This window comes from Vespula pensylvanica, chromosome 7 (genome assembly GCF_014466175.1).
Source record: "Vespula pensylvanica isolate Volc-1 chromosome 7, ASM1446617v1, whole genome shotgun sequence".
Taxonomy (NCBI): Eukaryota; Metazoa; Arthropoda; class Insecta; order Hymenoptera; family Vespidae; genus Vespula; species Vespula pensylvanica.
Window position 1 is genome coordinate 4,716,168 of NC_057691.1, and position 18,666 is coordinate 4,734,833.

The following is an 18,666-nucleotide window of genomic DNA, read 5'->3' on the forward strand; positions in this document are numbered from 1 at the left end:
TATAATATTCGCTAAAAAGAATTCGAAGAGAATTTTTTAAAGTTCGAAACGAATGAATCGGGTAGATACGTTCAACGATCTCCATTATCGCGACTGTCAGACAACAGCCGAAATTGAATAAATCGATTACATCGAATGGCTTTAACCGGGACTTATAACTTCTAATATCGTTTCATCGGCGCGTTAATCCGATCAATCACGAAATGCGGAATGCTAAAAGATCGTATATACTTATTTTCTATATAACGGGGCTATAAATAAAAACTATCGATCGAACTGCTACTTGTCTACTCGCCTTTTAGCAAAACAGTTCTCGTTCATAGTTGCTCTTCTCTTTTTTTTTCTCTTTTCTTTCATCTTTCGATGCTGTCAAATGTTTTGCTTGGTTTCTCTTTTTTTTCTTTTTACTTTTTCCTTTCTTTCTTTCTTTTTTTTTTGAGTAAATAATTAATCCTACTTCGTCGAAATAAAAAAAAAAAAAAATAAATAAAATAAAAGAAAAACGAAAAATAATTACGAGCGTTCATGTTTTAACGCACCAGCGTCCTCCGTTTTGTCGAAAATTCTTTCGAAGGATCTACCTTCAATTTCAACCCCATTTAGCAGCTACCGAATAAAGAGATCGTAGAAGATCCAATGCTCTGTTATCGGACACTGACGTTTCCGATAATGAGTCAATCGTTTCTTGCGTATCCGGATCGTCCGATCTTCTTGAGAAAACTGACGGATTTTCCGTGGTCGTACGAAATTTTCTACCTTGTCTACTACGGAATGTCGTGATCGAAGGTTCGTTCGATCTTGGTGTCGTCGATGACGTTTTAGAATCAGGTTCGTTCGATCTTGAAGATGATCGTCTACCGATCGGTAATGTCAATTTGTTGATACCAGCTACTATCTCACGCGACTCCTCTGTGGAGAACCTGTTAACCGGCATCCTTAAAAGAGCATTTAACAATTGTTCTTTCTCTTCCTCCATGGTTTTGTTCATCGGTCCGTTGCAATGATTGATCAACAATAGAACTAATTGTCTGACGGTTTCATTGGTGTCAGCTTGTTTCATCACTTTCATCAAGGTATCCGAACTGCTTTCGTTAAGTTTACCAAAGATCCTCTTAGCCTTGACAACCTCGTTGTCACTAGTGTTTGAAGCACTCGAAGTTGTAGCGGTGTATGGTAACAAGGAAACCAAAGTATTATCTTTGGGTATGGTGTTGGTTGATGTTACAGAAGACGTTATTGTGGTTGTTATACTAGAACGTGTAGTATAAATCGGTGTCGGGGTAGCCGTGTTTTCACCCGAGAACACACTTGGTAGTAAAGTAAACGTTGTGGGCGAGTCATCGTTGTTGTTGTAGCCCCATTGCCAAGGCGTTGATATATCCTCGCTTGTAATCGACGATTTCGTAGCATCGTCATAGGTATTTATGTTAAAAATCTTATCCTTATGAGATTCGAATGTACTGCTACGGGTTGGTTTCAACGTTGAAAATGATTCATTCGAAGTAACTTCCTTCGAGGAAGGATCATCCTCCAAACCGTGATTTATACGTTTAGGATCGATGAAAACAGTACTTTCCCAAAGTTGAGTGACCATAGGCGAGGACGTCCAATGATCGTTGCTCAATATATTCGGAGCTGTATTGTTTTGAATCGGATTGTTGTTCGAAGCGTTTCGAGTGACCGTAGTAACGTGAGAAGAGTCATCAAAGTCGATCACCGTAGTCGTTATCGGATCTAGTCCAACGTTCGACGATGATATCGATGTCATCGTCACTGATCTCTCCGTCGTTTTTTCCGTTTGCTTGACGTTACCCTCGACGCGATTCTGGCCAGTTCTAAAGTTCTGATACGAACTACGAGCTGTTACAAGAGATTCATCCGGGATTCTCGAATCGTAATAACGTATTCTAAATGGACTATTGCTGATCCTTTTAGGCGGTATCGACGTGGTAGAACTGGGTATTATACTGTTCGATACTTCGACTACTTGTGATCCATCGTCGTTGTTGTTATCTTCAGGCTTGAAATAATGAGGCGTACCAAATCTTTCCGACTTGCCACCTAAACGCGAATCTTGTGCGTATTGTAGGTAATAGGCTGGCGTCGAGGAAGGTACATAATTTTTATGTATCGGTGTAACACCAAGAGGTTTCACGTGTTTACCGTAAGGATCTAATTTGGTAGAGTTAGAAGTATCGCCGAATTGATTCTCTCCAGATTTATATTCTACTGGGAAATAATCGTCTTTAACCGATCCATTATGATCGCTCGATTCGGCACTACTGACTGGTATGCGATTGTCGTTGCCGACATTGAACGCGTTGTTTACTGCGTAAGCAAAGTTATTGTCAGCAGGCAGAGTCGAGGATTCGTAATAATCATTGTTATTGGATAGATCGTTCAAGGAAGAAGTTGTAGTCTGATCAAGCGTATCCTCCGTAGGAGCTACCGTTGTCGTGTAATAACTGTTTTGCGTTTTAGGAGGTAACCATGTTGTCGTTTGATAACCGTTGTCTTCGACAGGTCGAACGGTATTAATGGTTGAATGAGAAACACTGCCGATAGATCTAGCAGGCGACAGAGTTGAGTTATAAACATCGCGACGATACGTTTCAGGGAATCCAGTCGTGTAAAAGTCACGACGTGCAGTCTGAACAGGTGGCAAGGTCGAACCGTAGTAGTCACGTTGAGACAAATAAGGCTTATAGGTGCTGCTCGTGATCGCGATGGAAGGTGGTTGATACACGCTCGGATATACGCTCGTTGGCTTTCGTCTTCTCGTTCCATTCACGTCCTCCGAGAAATCCAATACCTCGTCTTTCTCCTTGGTAACCGATGGAAATTCTTCGGTTACCGTGCTCGGATAAGAAGTGGTGGTTTCACTCTGGTCGCTTTCGGTAGTCCAGGTTGGATCGGTTGGCCTTATATCAGTGAGTACCTTCTTGAACGTGTCAGGATCTTGCAAGTAGGCAGATAGAGCATGTGTGAATACTTGGGCAAGCTCACGAAGCTTCGTTCCGTTCGTTTTATTTGCTCCGTTTACCGGACCCTCGCTCTGTTGAAGATCCAAATCGTCATTGGAATTCTCGAACTCGTTGGAATCTTCTATTCTCGTATCATTGATCTCGAGAGCGTTGTTCAGTTTAAATAATTCAGCGTAAGATTCGACCGTCTGTTGGGTAAGTATACTCTTCGGCAATTCCACCGTGGACTCGTCCCTTTTCTCCGTCGACGATTCCTCAGTACCTTCTGGACGGTCGGTATTCGACTCTGTCGATTCTCTCGAGGCAAAGTTTTCGCTGGCAGTGGCAAAGTAAAGAGCGAGCGAATGTAAAGTTGATGGTCCGGAGGCTGTCGACAAACTAGTACGAGAATTGCCGGACGTGTTTACGTCGTTTTCTAAACCTTGGAGAGAATGTAACATATCGAGTACGTGTTCTCTCTCGTTGGCAGGCCTGCTCTCTAAAGTCGAGCCAATTCTCAAAGTGGTTCGAGATTCCGGTAAATAAGTCGAACTACTACCTTTCAACTTGTTCGTCGACGACGAAGAGAAAAATTGTTTCGACTTTGATATCAGGTTCTTAGGATTGCGATAATTGGCTATGGTAGAAGTAAGACTAGGTACCGTCGCTGTATATACCGGCGGTTTAGCGGTCGTCACCGTCGTAGGGGTCGAAGTACTGGAATGAATGTAATTCTTCGTGAACGGTATGTAGGGACCTAACGTTGACATAACTTTGCCCTGTTTGTACGTAAAACTGGTGTCGTAAGGACTCAAAGTCTTTCCTGTTGGCGAATACTGCTGAGTACTCCTCGACGGTTTTTCCGTCGACAAGTTTATCGAGTTAGCACGGTAACTCGGCAAATTTCTCGTAGATTCCTTCGCGTCGATCTTCGACTCTGTCTCCGAACCCGTCGACTTTTGCCTTTCGAGAACGTCGTTCGAATAATCGATAGAAGAAGCTGTCGTCGTTCCTACGTCTTCGGTATAATCACGATAATTTTCAGTATTAACGTTAGATCTCGTAGTGGTATAACTCGTCTCTTGATCAGCCTCGATCACCTTATTCCTATTATATTCGTTATTACTTCGATAATAATTCGAAAACGTCTCTCGATCGGGATTATTCGAATCCAGGTTGCTACGATAAGCCGCTTGTGTTTCCGAGTTTTCCTGATAATTTCCATTTAACGCTGGAGTGGAAATGGATTCCGTACTGGTCTGATAATCCTCGCTTTCTGGACGATTAGTTGTGGCAATGGTTTCAACGGCACCGCCAAAACCATACGATGTTTCCGTTGTATAAGGCTGTCTGTAGTAATCCGTACTATCCAAAGTCTTTTCGGTTGTTGTAGTATATTGTAATGTTGTCTCGTGACTCGGTATGGTAGTCGTTCGTGGTTTGTAAATTGGTGCGAATGTTGGACCAGGGAACGGTGGTATACTGAATCTGGTTCTGATCACGGGTGAACTAGTTTTTTCTTTCGTCGTTGTTGAATCTTTCGTGGTTGATTCTTGATTGTTGTAAGATTGATAATAATATTGACGATTAGCAGCATTGTTGTTGTAATAATTGCCACGATTGGATACGAAAGCCGCGCTTTCGGCAAACTGTTGAAATTCTTTGACAGGACTCGAAGTCGTTGTCCTAAAAGTCGTCGTTTCCATGTAAGCAGCCGTAGACTTTTGAGTAGGCGAATTCAAATTATTTAAATTTCGGGCGTAACTCGTTCTCGATTTCGTATTCCTACCGGTAGGTCTCTCGTTACGTAGGGCTACGTTTTGTGTACCAGCTGATCCATAATAATCCTGGGAGTTGTTAGATGGATCTTGATTGTCCTGAGTACCTTCCTGAAACTTCTCCTCGTAGCTTGGATTATATTGATTGTATTTACCATTCTGAGTCTCTACCAGTTGATTCTGTTGTCTATTTATCGTTCGATAATTAAAGGTTGCTCCTTGTTTAGGTTTTGGATTGAAATTCTCGTCCAGATCTTGTTCGTTACTTTGAAAACCATTGGAATTGGAGTTCTGTGCAAATTGATTGCCGGATCTTCCATTTGTTTGATCGAAAACGTTACTCTGTTTGAATTGAGATTTAAAACCGTCGGTATTGTCTTGAATCTGATTGGGTCTCGCAGATTGACCGAACGGATTCGTTCTACCGTTTTGTCTGCCATCGTAGTTGTCTTGACCTTGATGATAATCGAGTCCCTCATGATCGACGGTACGATGGAACTCGGATTTCATTTTCTTTTCTTCCGTACGTTTTCTCTCTTCCTCGGCTAGCTGTTCGGCACTCTGCTCGTAGAGTTCCGTCGACTTACTGCAATCGACTTTGAACCACCAATCGCAAATCAATTGCGATTGCTGAAAGATGGTACCGTTCGGGCAAAGAAACGATATCTTACGTCCGTTGTCGCAGATGTGAAAGACCTGAAAGAACGTTGGATCATTGTTAATTTACAACCTTTTCGCTGTGGGATAGTAATCAAATTAAAAAAACAAAAAAGTAAAAAAAGAAAAGAATGAATAAAATAAAAGAAGACACCGTCGGTCACAAATAAGTATGAACCTTAAGAGTGACACATGCAACGTACTTGACAATTCGTTTCCAAATCAGCATAGTAACCACCTTTCAATCCGCGACAACTGAAGGAAGTTGCTGGTATCGTCGTAAAGGTTGGAAAGTCAACGCCCGGTTGTCCAGATACACCTAAATAAGATACGCCAAAGTCAATATTTATTCTTAGAATGGTTGATTCGAGTCGCTATTAAGTGTAGATTCTACGAAAAGGGGATCGAACGAAGAGGATTATATTGAACGTGGAATAGGACACGTTTAATTACTATGAGAAGGTAAAGACAACATGCTACGAGAAGAAAGTATGCATTCTTCGAAATACCCGCTCCTTTGAGCCACTCCTTAAGAAGATCCTCGTTCCCAAAGAAGACTAGGAAAAGAAATGCGTTTTAGTGTAAGTAACAATGAGACACGTGCTGAGATTTGTTAATCAGGATGTTAAAGGGACGATGTTGAAACCTTGATAGACTTGGTACTCGCCATTCTTCTCTGGTGCCAGTCTCTTAGCAATCTTTTTCAATGCCTCGACGTCTTCCTCGGAAGCCTCGAGACTCGCTAGATCCAATTCCGACAGGAACTCTGGTAGTCTCGCTTTTGCCTCATCCTGCGACTCCTGAGAAATGATAGTCCATTATAATTACAAATTATTCATATAATCTTTTTATTAACGACAGCGATACTCTATTTTCGAAATAGTGACATTAAAGAAATAGTGGAAGAGACAAGAGAGAGAGAGAGAGAGAGAGAGATAAACAAGAAAAGAAAAATTGACACACTTGCAAAGAGGGAATGTTCAATATCGTCGATTATGTTAAATTTATAAATTATCAAGGATATCAGTGAGATACGATTATTGGGAATCAGCGAGGAAAACTTTTTTTCTAAATTTCATGTTATAAATTTCTCATCACAGTTTGTTTTATTTTCAGAGCAGAGAATATGCTGGTATTACGTTTATCCCAAGTACACCTTATATATCACGAAACTGTTTGGACAGTACATAAACTGGCAAGTTAGGTAGATTAGATTAGGAATAATTAAAGTCCATATCAAATATCGAAAGATAAAACGATACCCTTCTCTTTCTCTGTCTTTCTACAATTTTTTGTTATCCCAAATATTTCATCTTCCTCTTTTTCGAAGGAAAGAAACAATTTGGCGGGTTGTTTTAAAAGAGAACTAATTGATCGTAAACACAAACGAGGTCACCGTCATCTCAGGGAAGGAAACGGGATAGATGGTGTTACGCAAACAAGCAATGAACACCATGTCCTATCGTATCTTCTTGTGTTTTACCCTCACATACCTCAGCGACCAGGAAATTACGGTAGGTGTTACTTCCTTCCAAAGGAGATACAACATCCTCCTCTTTTCTCTGTTCTTTCTCTCACGCGAGGTGTGACTTCTATTTAACCGTATACCTACTACTTCTCCAATCCTTAGAAACTCCTATCACCATCACCTTTCTTGTTCCTGGATTTATACGATCCGAACGAACGTAACAATGATAATTAACTATGGTAGATATACATTTACCCATACAGTTATCTAATTTCTTTTTTCTTCCTTTTTCTTTCTTTTTCTTTCTTTTCTTCTTTTCATTCCACTCTACAAAATTTTGTAAAATTTAATCTCATCGGTTTTTTTTTCTTTTTCTTCTATAGATTTCGTTAATTAAATAAATATTATAAAATGATAACGAGACGAAATTTTTACGTTGGAATAAATCGATTTTCAATCATCTCGTTTATATTTTTTAATAATTTTATACGCATATACGTATATGCGTATAAATGTAAAATAAAAGTAGTCACTAAATTACGAAAAATGACTCCTCGCGATTACGATATCATTTTATTCTTTTTTTTTTTTTATGAATGAGAGTAAGCATATTTTTAATTATTTTTATAATTAGAAGATAAATAAACGATGTGAAAATTGAAATGTTATATAAAACATATGCGCGCGCGCGCGCGCGCGTGTGTGTATATATATATATATATATATCGAGAAATTCAGTAGTGCGAGAAACGTTATAAACTGGCGGTCATTGATACGCGACGGTGAGTTTTCAATTTTCCGTAACACGCGACTACTCGAGCGCCTTTTATCCGATAATTGAGTTTTGTTTCGTAGTGAATAGACCAGCGTAACGTAGCACGACTTCTCGTTCGAGGAAACAAATATCGGTGTATCGATCACACTCTATTCTCTCTGTTCTTTTACTACAGAACACTTTCTGATCTTTCTTGTTTGCTCGATTCAATCTAATATGTACATATCCAAATAATAAAAGAACAAAATGTTCTTTAAAGATCGTTCAAAAGAAAGAAAGAAAGAAAGAAAGAAAGGAAAGAAAGAAAAAAGAAAGAACCTGTTGTATTTTTTTTTTTTACTTATTTCTTTTTAATTAATAAAGATTATTCTACAGTTTTTAATTGCTTTTTTCAATCATTTGGATTTATATGCAATAACCAAAGTTATACGATAATATAGATCATAATATAGATTACGATTTATTAGCTGTCTCTCTCTCTTTCTCTCTCTCCCTCTCTCTACACATGTACATATAGATCATTTTTAATTACTTAAATTTGTAAATAATTAAAGTAATATGAAAATGATAATGATAAAAAATAAAAAATAGAAATTCTCTCTCTTTCTGTCTCCGTCTCTTTCTCTCTCATGAAAATACAAAAGAATATCTTCCAATCTTTGTTCGTTGAAAAGGAGAAATAAAAAATTTTGGATAAAACTATATCACGTTCGATCAAATTTTCTTTTTATATTTATTAATCATGGATATTGAATGAACGATCAATGCTCTGCGTAACGAACTGACAGTTTTTTTCGATTTTTCTTTTCTTTTTTTTTTATCATCTTTTTTCTTCTTTCTTTTGAAATCCGGACTTGAAAATTTCCATGTTGAATTCGACATTTGAATCCGGTATGTTCGATACAAATCCGAATAGTTACGTAACGGCAAACGTCGAGAATTTATGAACACGCATTTGGCAAGAGCGTACCGAGAAGTTTCAAGTGGTCTGCTGGTGAAAAGCTTTAAGGGAGGAATTGATAAAAATAGAAAATTTCTAACCGAAAAGTGATCGTTTTGAACAAATACAATATCAGTTGGACAATAATAATATCAAAGAGAGCAAAAAAATAAATAAATAAGTAAAAGAAAAAAGAGAAGACAAAAACCATAAAAAATATATTTTAAAAATCAATCGACCGTATCATTCGTTAATTATGTCAAAAATATGCGTAGAAAACGAAAAAGGACAAGCAATAAAATCCTACAGTAATATCTCTTGCATAAAAAAAAATTCTAACTAAAAATATGCCAGAAAAGGATCGTATCAATTAGTATTAACGATAACAAGAAGATTAAAAACAAAAAAAAAAAGAAAAAAAAACAAAGAAAGAACAAAATTCTAACAATATTTTAAACGACAATCTATCGTAATACTATACAATAATATAATATATTTTCAATATTATTACGACTCATTAATCTCTAATTTCTTCTCGAACGATCATGTAAATGAATTTATAACGTAGTGTATTTCGAATAAACAATTTCCTACCAGGCGTGTAGACTATAATAATAACGAGTAAATGGATGTTCGATAATGAGGTTCGTTCGATTGTAAAAAACGTGACGTCGAAATTTCACCGTCCTTTCTCATGCATTTTCATTCTCATTAGATGCATGTATACATACATATATATGTACGTACATGACTACGTACATATATACGTACATAAATAGATAAATACATATATACATACATACATATATACGTATACATATATCCGAACGATTGGATCAAAATCTTTCCGTGGTTCGCATTTAACGAACAATTTCTTCATTTCGTTGAAGTACTAAATGATCGTGTGATAAAAAAGAGAACGAACGAAGAAGTAATTCGAAATAAACAAAGTAAATAATGGATCTTTGTTAAATTATTTGAAAACAGGATTAAACTTTTGCAGAAGTTTCTCAAATTACGGATAAGGTAGAACCGACACATGCTAGAACGACAAGGATGTTGCTGGTGTTATCCTAAAATGGGCTGAGCTAAGGATGTGATTAATTTTAACTGTCCAACCAACTTTAATAGACGGATAATAATAATTAGCAAAATATAGTACGCGTTATAGGATCTTGTTGGTTAGAAGTGAACAAGCGAGTGAGAAAGTAGGAGAGAGAGAGAGAGAGAGAGAGAGAGAGAGAGAGAGAGAGAGAGATATGTTTTATCATCCTTGGGCACCATATTCACCCTCTTCATTTTACATAATTAAACACCCGACATATTTAACGCAGTATTTACGTAAGTGCAAACGCTCTTTCAACTCGCTTTTTCTATTAATTTGTTGGCTACGCATTCTCTCTCTCTCTCTCTCTCTCTCTCTCTCTCTGTCTCTCTCCCTTGTTTTGTGTGTTTACGAAAGAAATAATTAATTTCACCTTTGATTCTACATTTCATTTATCTGTCTACCAAAGTTTCTCTCTCTTCTCTTTCTTTTTTCTCTCTCTCAGCTACATATCTATATCTCTTTTTTTCTTCTCCCGTTTATTAGATTTAAAATTGCATTTGTTATTTTTCTTTATTATTTTGTACTATCTCTTATCTCTTTGCTGTTTTTATTTTTCTCTCTTTTTTCTCTCCCTTTTTCTCTGTGTGTGTGTTTTTTTTTATATAAAAATAAATAAAAATTTATACCAATGTTATCTTCTTTGCACATATTGTGTGTATCCTGTGTATTATGTATAATTTATTTCTTTCTTTTATATTTCATTCATCTTTGATAACGTAACTAAAATCGTTTTTAATTTTTATGACAAATGATGATATAGATATACGAGGATTGTAAATTTTCAATATCGTTAACTCTGTACAGTCAAGACATAAATTTTGTCTCTCTCTCTCTCTCTTTCTCTCTCTCCTTCTTCTTTCTTTCTCGAAGTGCGTATCTAAGAATAACCAACAGTTCTTTTACTTTTATCTTTGACTCGGTGAAACTCGTTATCGTCTCGTGGACTCGTTAATTTTACACATTAATTCGAATGTCGCGAAAGGAAGAGAAGACGAGAAAGAAGTCATTAGGAGAATCGTTAGAGAACGAGGAATCCTTTGAAAACCTTTTAATATTCATCCCTTCGTTTATTTCTCAATTACTCGTGTCTTTTTGAAAGCGAGCTCTATCATCGAATTACAATTATTAAATTTCTTGTTAGAAAATTTTCGACTCGAATTTACCAGCTCCGTGTTCATTATACTTATTTAATTATTATTACGTTTCTCAAGCAATAACGTAGCAATTTAATATTTCGAACGCTACGAAATTATATAGAAAAGAGATCATTTTTTTAAAACAATTATCTCTACGTTATCTCTACATACAAAGAATACATCTATAATTATATTCACATAAATATTAATATCGAAATACCTTGAATCAGCTTGCTCTTTATATTCATTGTATTTTAATTATTTGTTTATGTTATCAAGAAATATATGCAGAGATTTTCATGCAATATTATTAATTATTTAACTTAATAAACAAACAAATCGGAAAGAAATATATATGTATTATTATTAACTGATTAGCTAATCAAAATTATTCAAACGAATTATCAAAGGTATGTTAATTTGTAATAATATATAATATAATTATTACACTTTGAACATATTTAAACTTTGAAATATTTAAAACTTATCAATAATGATATATTCATTGTTTAATTAATAAACACGCACATTCACACACACTCTCTCTCTTGCTGTTTTTTTTTTTTTTTTTTTTTTTTTTTTTTTAATAAAATGAATGAAAAATGGATGAAATATCGAGCTTTAGATTTGAAGTTAAAAAACAAGTAATGATATGCACGTTGTACTGAGGATTATAAAAAATATGTATTCAAAGAGAGGAATATAAATGAGAGAAAAAAAATTACGATCACGAAAATGAATTTCTCGTTTATCATTTAACGCGGTACGGTATGCACGTTTAATAAAAAATTCGAACTATTCGCACAAAGCCGGAAAGCAACTCGATGACACTTCGGTATTCCATAATTTTTCTAATTATCGTTTATGGGAGGACGATAAAGGAAGAACTTGTATAACTTCGGTCGAATAGGAATCTACAAATAAACCTATCTTCTAATTATGAATGTCTAGTTATGAATGGCATGCGTGATCGAAATTACGAGAATGGCTGTTCCTCTCTTTCTCTAGAGAATTGCTTGATAATATGATTAAATTTGTTTATTGTCACTTTATTCAAAAACGGCAACGTAATTGTTCCGCTAATATTTGTTATCGAAGTTGCTGTCACTTTAACACTTTGGTATTAAAATACTTACTATTCTTTCATTAATCTTTTTTCATGTTTTCCATATTCAGTATTATTCGATCGTTCAATTATTTCAGTAATGTTGAACAAACGATAAGAACAAACATAAATATCGATAATTAAGCAAGTCGTTGAATTAATGAAGTTTCAACGAAAAGTCATCAGTCATCTTGTTATTTAATCGATCGATCATAATCATCGAGTATATCCAAACATGTTCGAAGTTTCAAAACAAGGACAGATCTACGCATTCGTGCGTCAACGAAGCGTCGATAATAATTCATTCTCCCGTTCGTCACTAGTATATGTTTTCTCGTAAATATGTATACATATATATGCACGCACTCACAAATATACATACACATATAACTAGATAGGTCGCATCGCTTGTTCGATACCGCGTTCCAAGCGAGTTTCCACGATTTTCCAGCGATTCCTTTCCCAAGCGAATTCTCGTGCCCGTATCTCTCTCTCTCTCTCTCTCTCTCTCTCTCTCTCTCTGTCTGTTTCTCTCTCTCTCTCTCTGTTTCTCTCTTTTCCTCTCTCTATTTCTCTTTCTCTATCTACCATGACAAAACTAATCTTCGATATCAGCTTGCACACGAATAGTGTCGTATTGAATTCGCAACAACAGAATGTTCTGAAAACAAGGATGTTAAGAAGAAAAATTGAAATAAAACGAGAAAATACTTGAACTGCCAGATAAAAGAGTGAGAAACATACAATTTTTATTGGATCGATTTGTAATAAATAATAAAGTATGATACGGAGTAATACTGAAAACAGATATAAAGATGGAAACTTTAAAAAAGTGATAGAAAAAAAAAGGGAGAAAGAAAGAGAAGGGAAAAGGACAAAGTAAAAGACAAAAAGATAGGAATGAAAAAAGAAAGAAGCAAAAAATTGTAATTAGAAATTAATGTAAAAATCAAATAAGAAATCAACTACTATGTAATAATGTCATAAAATGTCATGAGAAAAAAATGGATTGGACTATAATATTTAACGAAGCACGAGAGAAAGATATATATATATATATATATATATATATATATATATATATAGAGAGAGAGAGAGAGAGAGAGAGAGAGAGAGAGATAGTGAAATAGATAAAGAAAGAGAGAAAGAAATACGAAAGACAGTTTTTCAAGTTGGTGCATTATTACCGCGTACTAGCTTTGAGTATTTGCATTGGCCGTCGTTACGAGACATCTTCTCCTCGTTTTCTTAAACTTTAAACTGTACGTGACGTATCCAAGGAATTTCCATCCTTGAAACAGTCTCGAACGTTTGTTCGTGGTACAATGGTACTTTCTTGCTTTCTCTCTCTCTCTCTCTTTTTCTCCCATCTCTCTTACACGCGTTTGTATATCTTTAGAACGATAAACGAGAAAAGACAGAGAAAAAGACAGAGAAAAAGATAGAGAAAAAGACAGAAAAAGATAGAGAGAGGGAGAAAGAAAGAGAAAGAGAAATAAAGAGGTCGACCTCCTCTGTTCCATAATACCGTTGCATCATGGGATATCCCATTGTCTTCCCAATCTGATGCACTCGACCGGAAGCCCGACGCTTCGCTTCTGAGATAATACATACGTACGCGCAGGAACCGCTTAAGATAGTCGATAGTCATCCGTGCTTCGTTTTCGGCCTCGATAAACTCAAGGAATTTGTCGAGCAGGCGATTCCCGTCTCTCGCAAAACCATCTTTTCTATTTCCTTCTATCTCATTCTACAAGATCTTTTCCTTCTCGAAAAATATGAATATATTTGTTTCTATCTTTTTCCTTACTTTTCCCTTCTTATCTTTTTCCTTTTTAATTATTTCATTAAGGATAATTAAACGCGACGATATTTAACGTCGTTAATCATTAATACGATATAGTTTTATATAATAATATATCAATATTTATTTTTCACAAGCGAAAAGACTCATTTAAAAAACGATTTGAATTAGAAAAGAAAAATAATATGTACGTTAATATTATATATGTTATGTTATTACCATCGTTATTTTATCAGAAAAAGAAAAAATGTATATATACTTGTTCTGTGTAAATTTATATATTACATTTTATATAAATAATAACAATAACAATAATGATAATTTTTCTAACTTCGGTAGAACTCCTGTCGCCATAGAAGAAAGCAACCGTGATTTAATTTCAGGAGTACGAGTCAATCTCTTTAACGACATGCTTTCAACAAGTTAAACGGGTTCTCACTTGTCACTGTCGTGTGAACGACATATTAACATTCCACGACGACGACGACGTGTCGTTCATACAAAGGAACAAATTTTGATTTATTGCTGAATTTATAGAAATTTATATATTTTATATTATTATGGACTTACGATTGAAAAAATTTTTTTATATTTTGTCAATTTCCAATTACGCGAAATAAAAAATAACGAATGAATTCGTTTTCCATCGATTAGTTATCAAATATAATTACATCCTTTTGCGTACGCACGTTCGAGCAGTTTATTTATTTATTATTTACACGTTTTAACTGATGTACACGTGTTAAATGTTCAAATACAAAGAACGTTAATTATCCTTTGTAATTGCGTTACGTGTCGTTGAAATGACGAAATACCTGCGAATTAAAAATAGACTTGTTTTCGTGCAAAAAGAGACAGAAAGAGAGATAGAGAGAGAAAAGTCGTACAAGAGGACATTTATGAGATTAATAAAGTAATTTATCTGCCAACGAAATCAACGTTTCAAACGAGCTTTCTAGATTGTAACGATGTAACGTTCAAATCTGCTCGTATAAGAATATTCTATGTTGATGAGTTTAATTAACAAATTTCAATTGTTCATGCAAATGGCTAATTTAAAACGAAAATGTTAATAATCAAAGATATTCTTTATTATCTTAATATTTGTTCCATAATTGTGCGATATTAATCGAACGATTCAATTAAACAATATTACAATTATCATAGAAATTTACAATACAATTTTGTGTTTTACTAATCAGTATCCAACTTATTATTATTGCAAAAATTATTTTAATACATTGTGTATTGATCAATATTATGATGATATAGAAAATGAAAAGAAAAAGAGAAAGAGAGAAAAAATTCGTATAAGCTTAATGATAAAATACGAAATATCATTCGAAATGTTGGAAATATTTATTCGACTTTTAAAAATAAATTTTTATCTTTTTTCAAAACTGTCAATACTGTTTTCTAATAGAAAATTTTTATTGGTGGCTAAAAAGGATCATTAAATTCTTCGTCATCTTGTTATAATAACGTCGTAAAAACTCGAGAAGTTACGTTAGCATTGTCGTTGATGGCGATCGGCAAACTTTTGATCGAGACTAATTTAACGCTTGACTTCCGAACGATAATCTCTCTATGGCCAACGAAAATATTCGCGTGATCGAGCTCCAACTTTTGAAAAACTTAGCTCGATTATAATCATGAATCGCGAAAACGTGAGCGTATAACATAGAAACATACTTTCGAGAGCCGACATAATGAAATCCGATTAATTTCCATTCGCGACATGTCCAGTCATTAATTATACTTTTTTTATTTAATAAAAACATATTATGAAAAAAATAAATAAATATACAATGAGTTCAATGATAAAGAAAAAAAAATTTATTTTATAACTAGTAAAAATTACTCATCAAATCGTTATTGTATATCTTTGTTGTTCATTTTTTATCTTGCAAAAAAATATGTAGATCAATTATTTGAGAAACTTAAAAATTGTATTATTTGTAATATTAAAATAATATAATAGCTAAATATAATTTCTCTTTTTCTTATTTATTTTTTTTTAATATAGTTACAGGTATTTATAATAATTTTAACTATCGACGAACCATAACACAATAACACAGTGTTTTCAATTTCTAGATTATTCATGGGAATAGTCGAGTGAAATGTATGGTCAAAAGCTTTTCTCGAAAACGCAGTTACCTATGAGCTCTGTTCGTTCGCAGAATTTCAATTCACTTTATTCATTGGAATTGCATTGAATTTAAAGGTACTACGTATAGCAAAATTTAATTATACAAATCGTACAATATGTATATACGTAAATGTATCCTATCCACTTTTCTCTTCGTTTTTTCTCTAACGACGTAAGATATATTCAAGATAAATAATTGCAATCATAATTTTGATGAATGAAAATTTGGATGAAAATATTTCCAAAAAAAGTTATATCGTGTTAATATTTAAAATGAATGTAATTTTTGCGAAAGAACGTATTCAAATCATATTAAGATCGATACCAATATTATTGTCCTTTTATTTAATCAAATCCTATCTTATTTTATTTCGTCCATGTTAACGAATAAAATTAGAGGAATCTGAAGAATTATTATATTTAAAAAATATAAACTTTTTGTATATTAAATTTGTTTTGTAGAATCGAAAATTAATATTTATATTTACATATCTAGAAGCGAATGAATAAATAAATTGCTAATGATTAATTAGATATTTTTGTAAAAAATAGAAATATATTATATCTTACATTAAAATTATATATTTAAATGAATCGATCTTTAGAAAGATATTTTTATTCACAAATACGAAACACAAGAATTTATAATGGCATTGAGAAAAGCTCTACCATATAGGATTTCTCTCTATGCTTGTGATTATTTTCATTATCTATAAATATAAACTACGATTGTATATTCTACATACACGAGTATACCTAGTTGCTGAATTGATATTCGCTCTGTTGCAAATGGGTTAATTTAATCTCATCGCATTACATCAGCGAGCTTAGCAATTAGCTTGGTTGATATTAGTGATGATATTGCATGCAATTGAATAAATGAAATAGTCTTCAAATGTTATTACGTAAATATTATCATTGGAGAGACTTGATAAATAAAATAAAAAGAGATAACATAGATATAAGTGTGTGCATGTGTATATTTGTTAATTTAATGTATTTTAGAAACGAACGTATATGATGTTCCACATCATTGAACGCAAATAAAAATATAATTTATATTGACATTTTAAAGAGTCTAGATCAAAAGTTTGTAAACGATTTTATAAGTAAAAATCAATTACACTTTTTCGGAACTTTTTATAGGCTAACTAATTGTTAAACTACAAGCTTAGGAACTTTTTTACAATTCGCAAAAAATAAAAACATTTTGAAAAAGATTAATCGGTTTTTAAAAATCATCTAGAAACTTTTTCGATCCGCCTTGTAAATGAATATAAGGAAGGAATACGAATTAATGAATTTAAACGGCTCTTTCATAACAATTTTCAAGCTAGTCGAGAGAAGAGCAAACTTAAATTGATTCAATCGATCGATCGACCCTCATCACTGAATGCAAACTTTTCAACGAATTAAACATAGCTCCCACGATCGTTAAATCGAGCCTTTTGGAAAACGATTAATAATTTCTCCAAGTATCTTTAAAGAATACAAAGACGCGAGAAAGTGATCCTGCAAAGTGATGAGAAAGACGTTTTTTCTTTTTCTCTCTCTCTTTTATTTTTTAAGTTATTACGATCAGTACGATATTACAAATTCATAATATCGTCTTATCACGAGGATATTTAATAATAATGTGCACTTAACCTAACGATCGTCCCTGTAGGGAATTAAAGATAAGAAGTTGAAGATATGTAATATAAAATGATGTCGAAGAAGTACGCACCGAGAGATATAGAGAGAGATAAAGAGAAAGAGGGAGAAAGAGAGGGAATTCTTTTTTTTCGCGAGGAAACAAATTAACTCGCTTAAAAAATGCACGCGCGGGAAATTTGAATCTTTGAAAGATTGCACCTTGTAAAAAGTTAACGAACTTTGTGTAGATAGACGGAAAGAGAGGGGTTGGGAGGAAGGTAGATTTTAAAAAATAGTAGATAGCGTAGTAAAAGAAAGGAGGTCGTCGAAATCGACGTAACGAAATCGTGAGGATAAAATTCACGAGAGAAATCAAGAAAATGGTTAAGACATATATATGTGTGCGTATATATATATATATATATATATATATATATATATTTGAGAATAAGAGAGAATAAATGTACGTACGCGATATATGTATGTATGTGTACCACAAAAAATATGTATGAAAGAAAACGAGACGATGAATTTTTGGATGACAGAAGAGAAGAAAAGATAAGAGTGAAGAAAAAGAAGACATAGGAAGAAAAAAAAACGAAAGAGAATTTGGAAAAAAAAAGAAAGAAAGACAGAAAGAAAGAGACGTAGGAATAAAAACAGAAAACGCTCACCTTTCTCTCGCAATGGCCAGGCAGAACCGTAACTGCGACACCTGAAAGACACAGCGGAGTAAATTAACGTTGGACTAATTAGAAGGGTCTTTGTTTCGACGTTGGAATTAGATTGTTCTGTGGTCAGCGACGCGTACGAGTATAATTTAAGGATTCATTATGGGCCAGGACGCATACGTATACATACACACACTCACACAAATATATATATATATATATATATATATGTATGTAGCTATATGTATATAGACGTTTTGCCGAGAGGCCATTCCGAAAAGCCAAGCGTGACGAAACTATGCCGGATTGTTCTCGTTTTGCCACCGACGATCCACCGTTAATAATCCCTTTTGCGTTGTCTCCCTTTCGAGCCCTTCAACTCCCTCCTCCCTTCGACATGATGGTCAACGAGCTAGTTCACGAGCCAAAGCGAGAACGATCGACAAATTTTCAAACGAAATTCAATTTTACCTC

General features: G+C 34.1%; 1 protein-coding gene across 2 annotated transcripts in view; it reads right to left on the reverse strand.

Annotated features, from left to right (window-relative positions):
* The window catches only part of LOC122630445 (mucin-3A), an 87,941-nt gene continuing 69,275 nt past the window's right edge, over positions 1 to 18,666 (reverse strand). The window contains exons 3-7 of one of the 2 annotated variants that reach the window (XM_043814937.1): positions 18,196 to 18,236; positions 6,045 to 6,198; positions 5,908 to 5,955; positions 5,602 to 5,717; positions 1 to 5,437 (exon numbers count right to left, since the gene is read on the reverse strand). In XM_043814937.1, coding sequence (XP_043670872.1) covers positions 590 to 5,437; positions 5,602 to 5,717; positions 5,908 to 5,955; positions 6,045 to 6,198; positions 18,196 to 18,236 — 5,207 coding nt within the window. In that variant the 3' untranslated portion in view covers positions 1 to 589. The remainder of the gene's footprint in view (positions 5,438 to 5,601; positions 5,718 to 5,907; positions 5,956 to 6,044; positions 6,199 to 18,195; positions 18,237 to 18,666) is intronic. The other variant, XM_043814938.1, reaches the window with a different exon arrangement.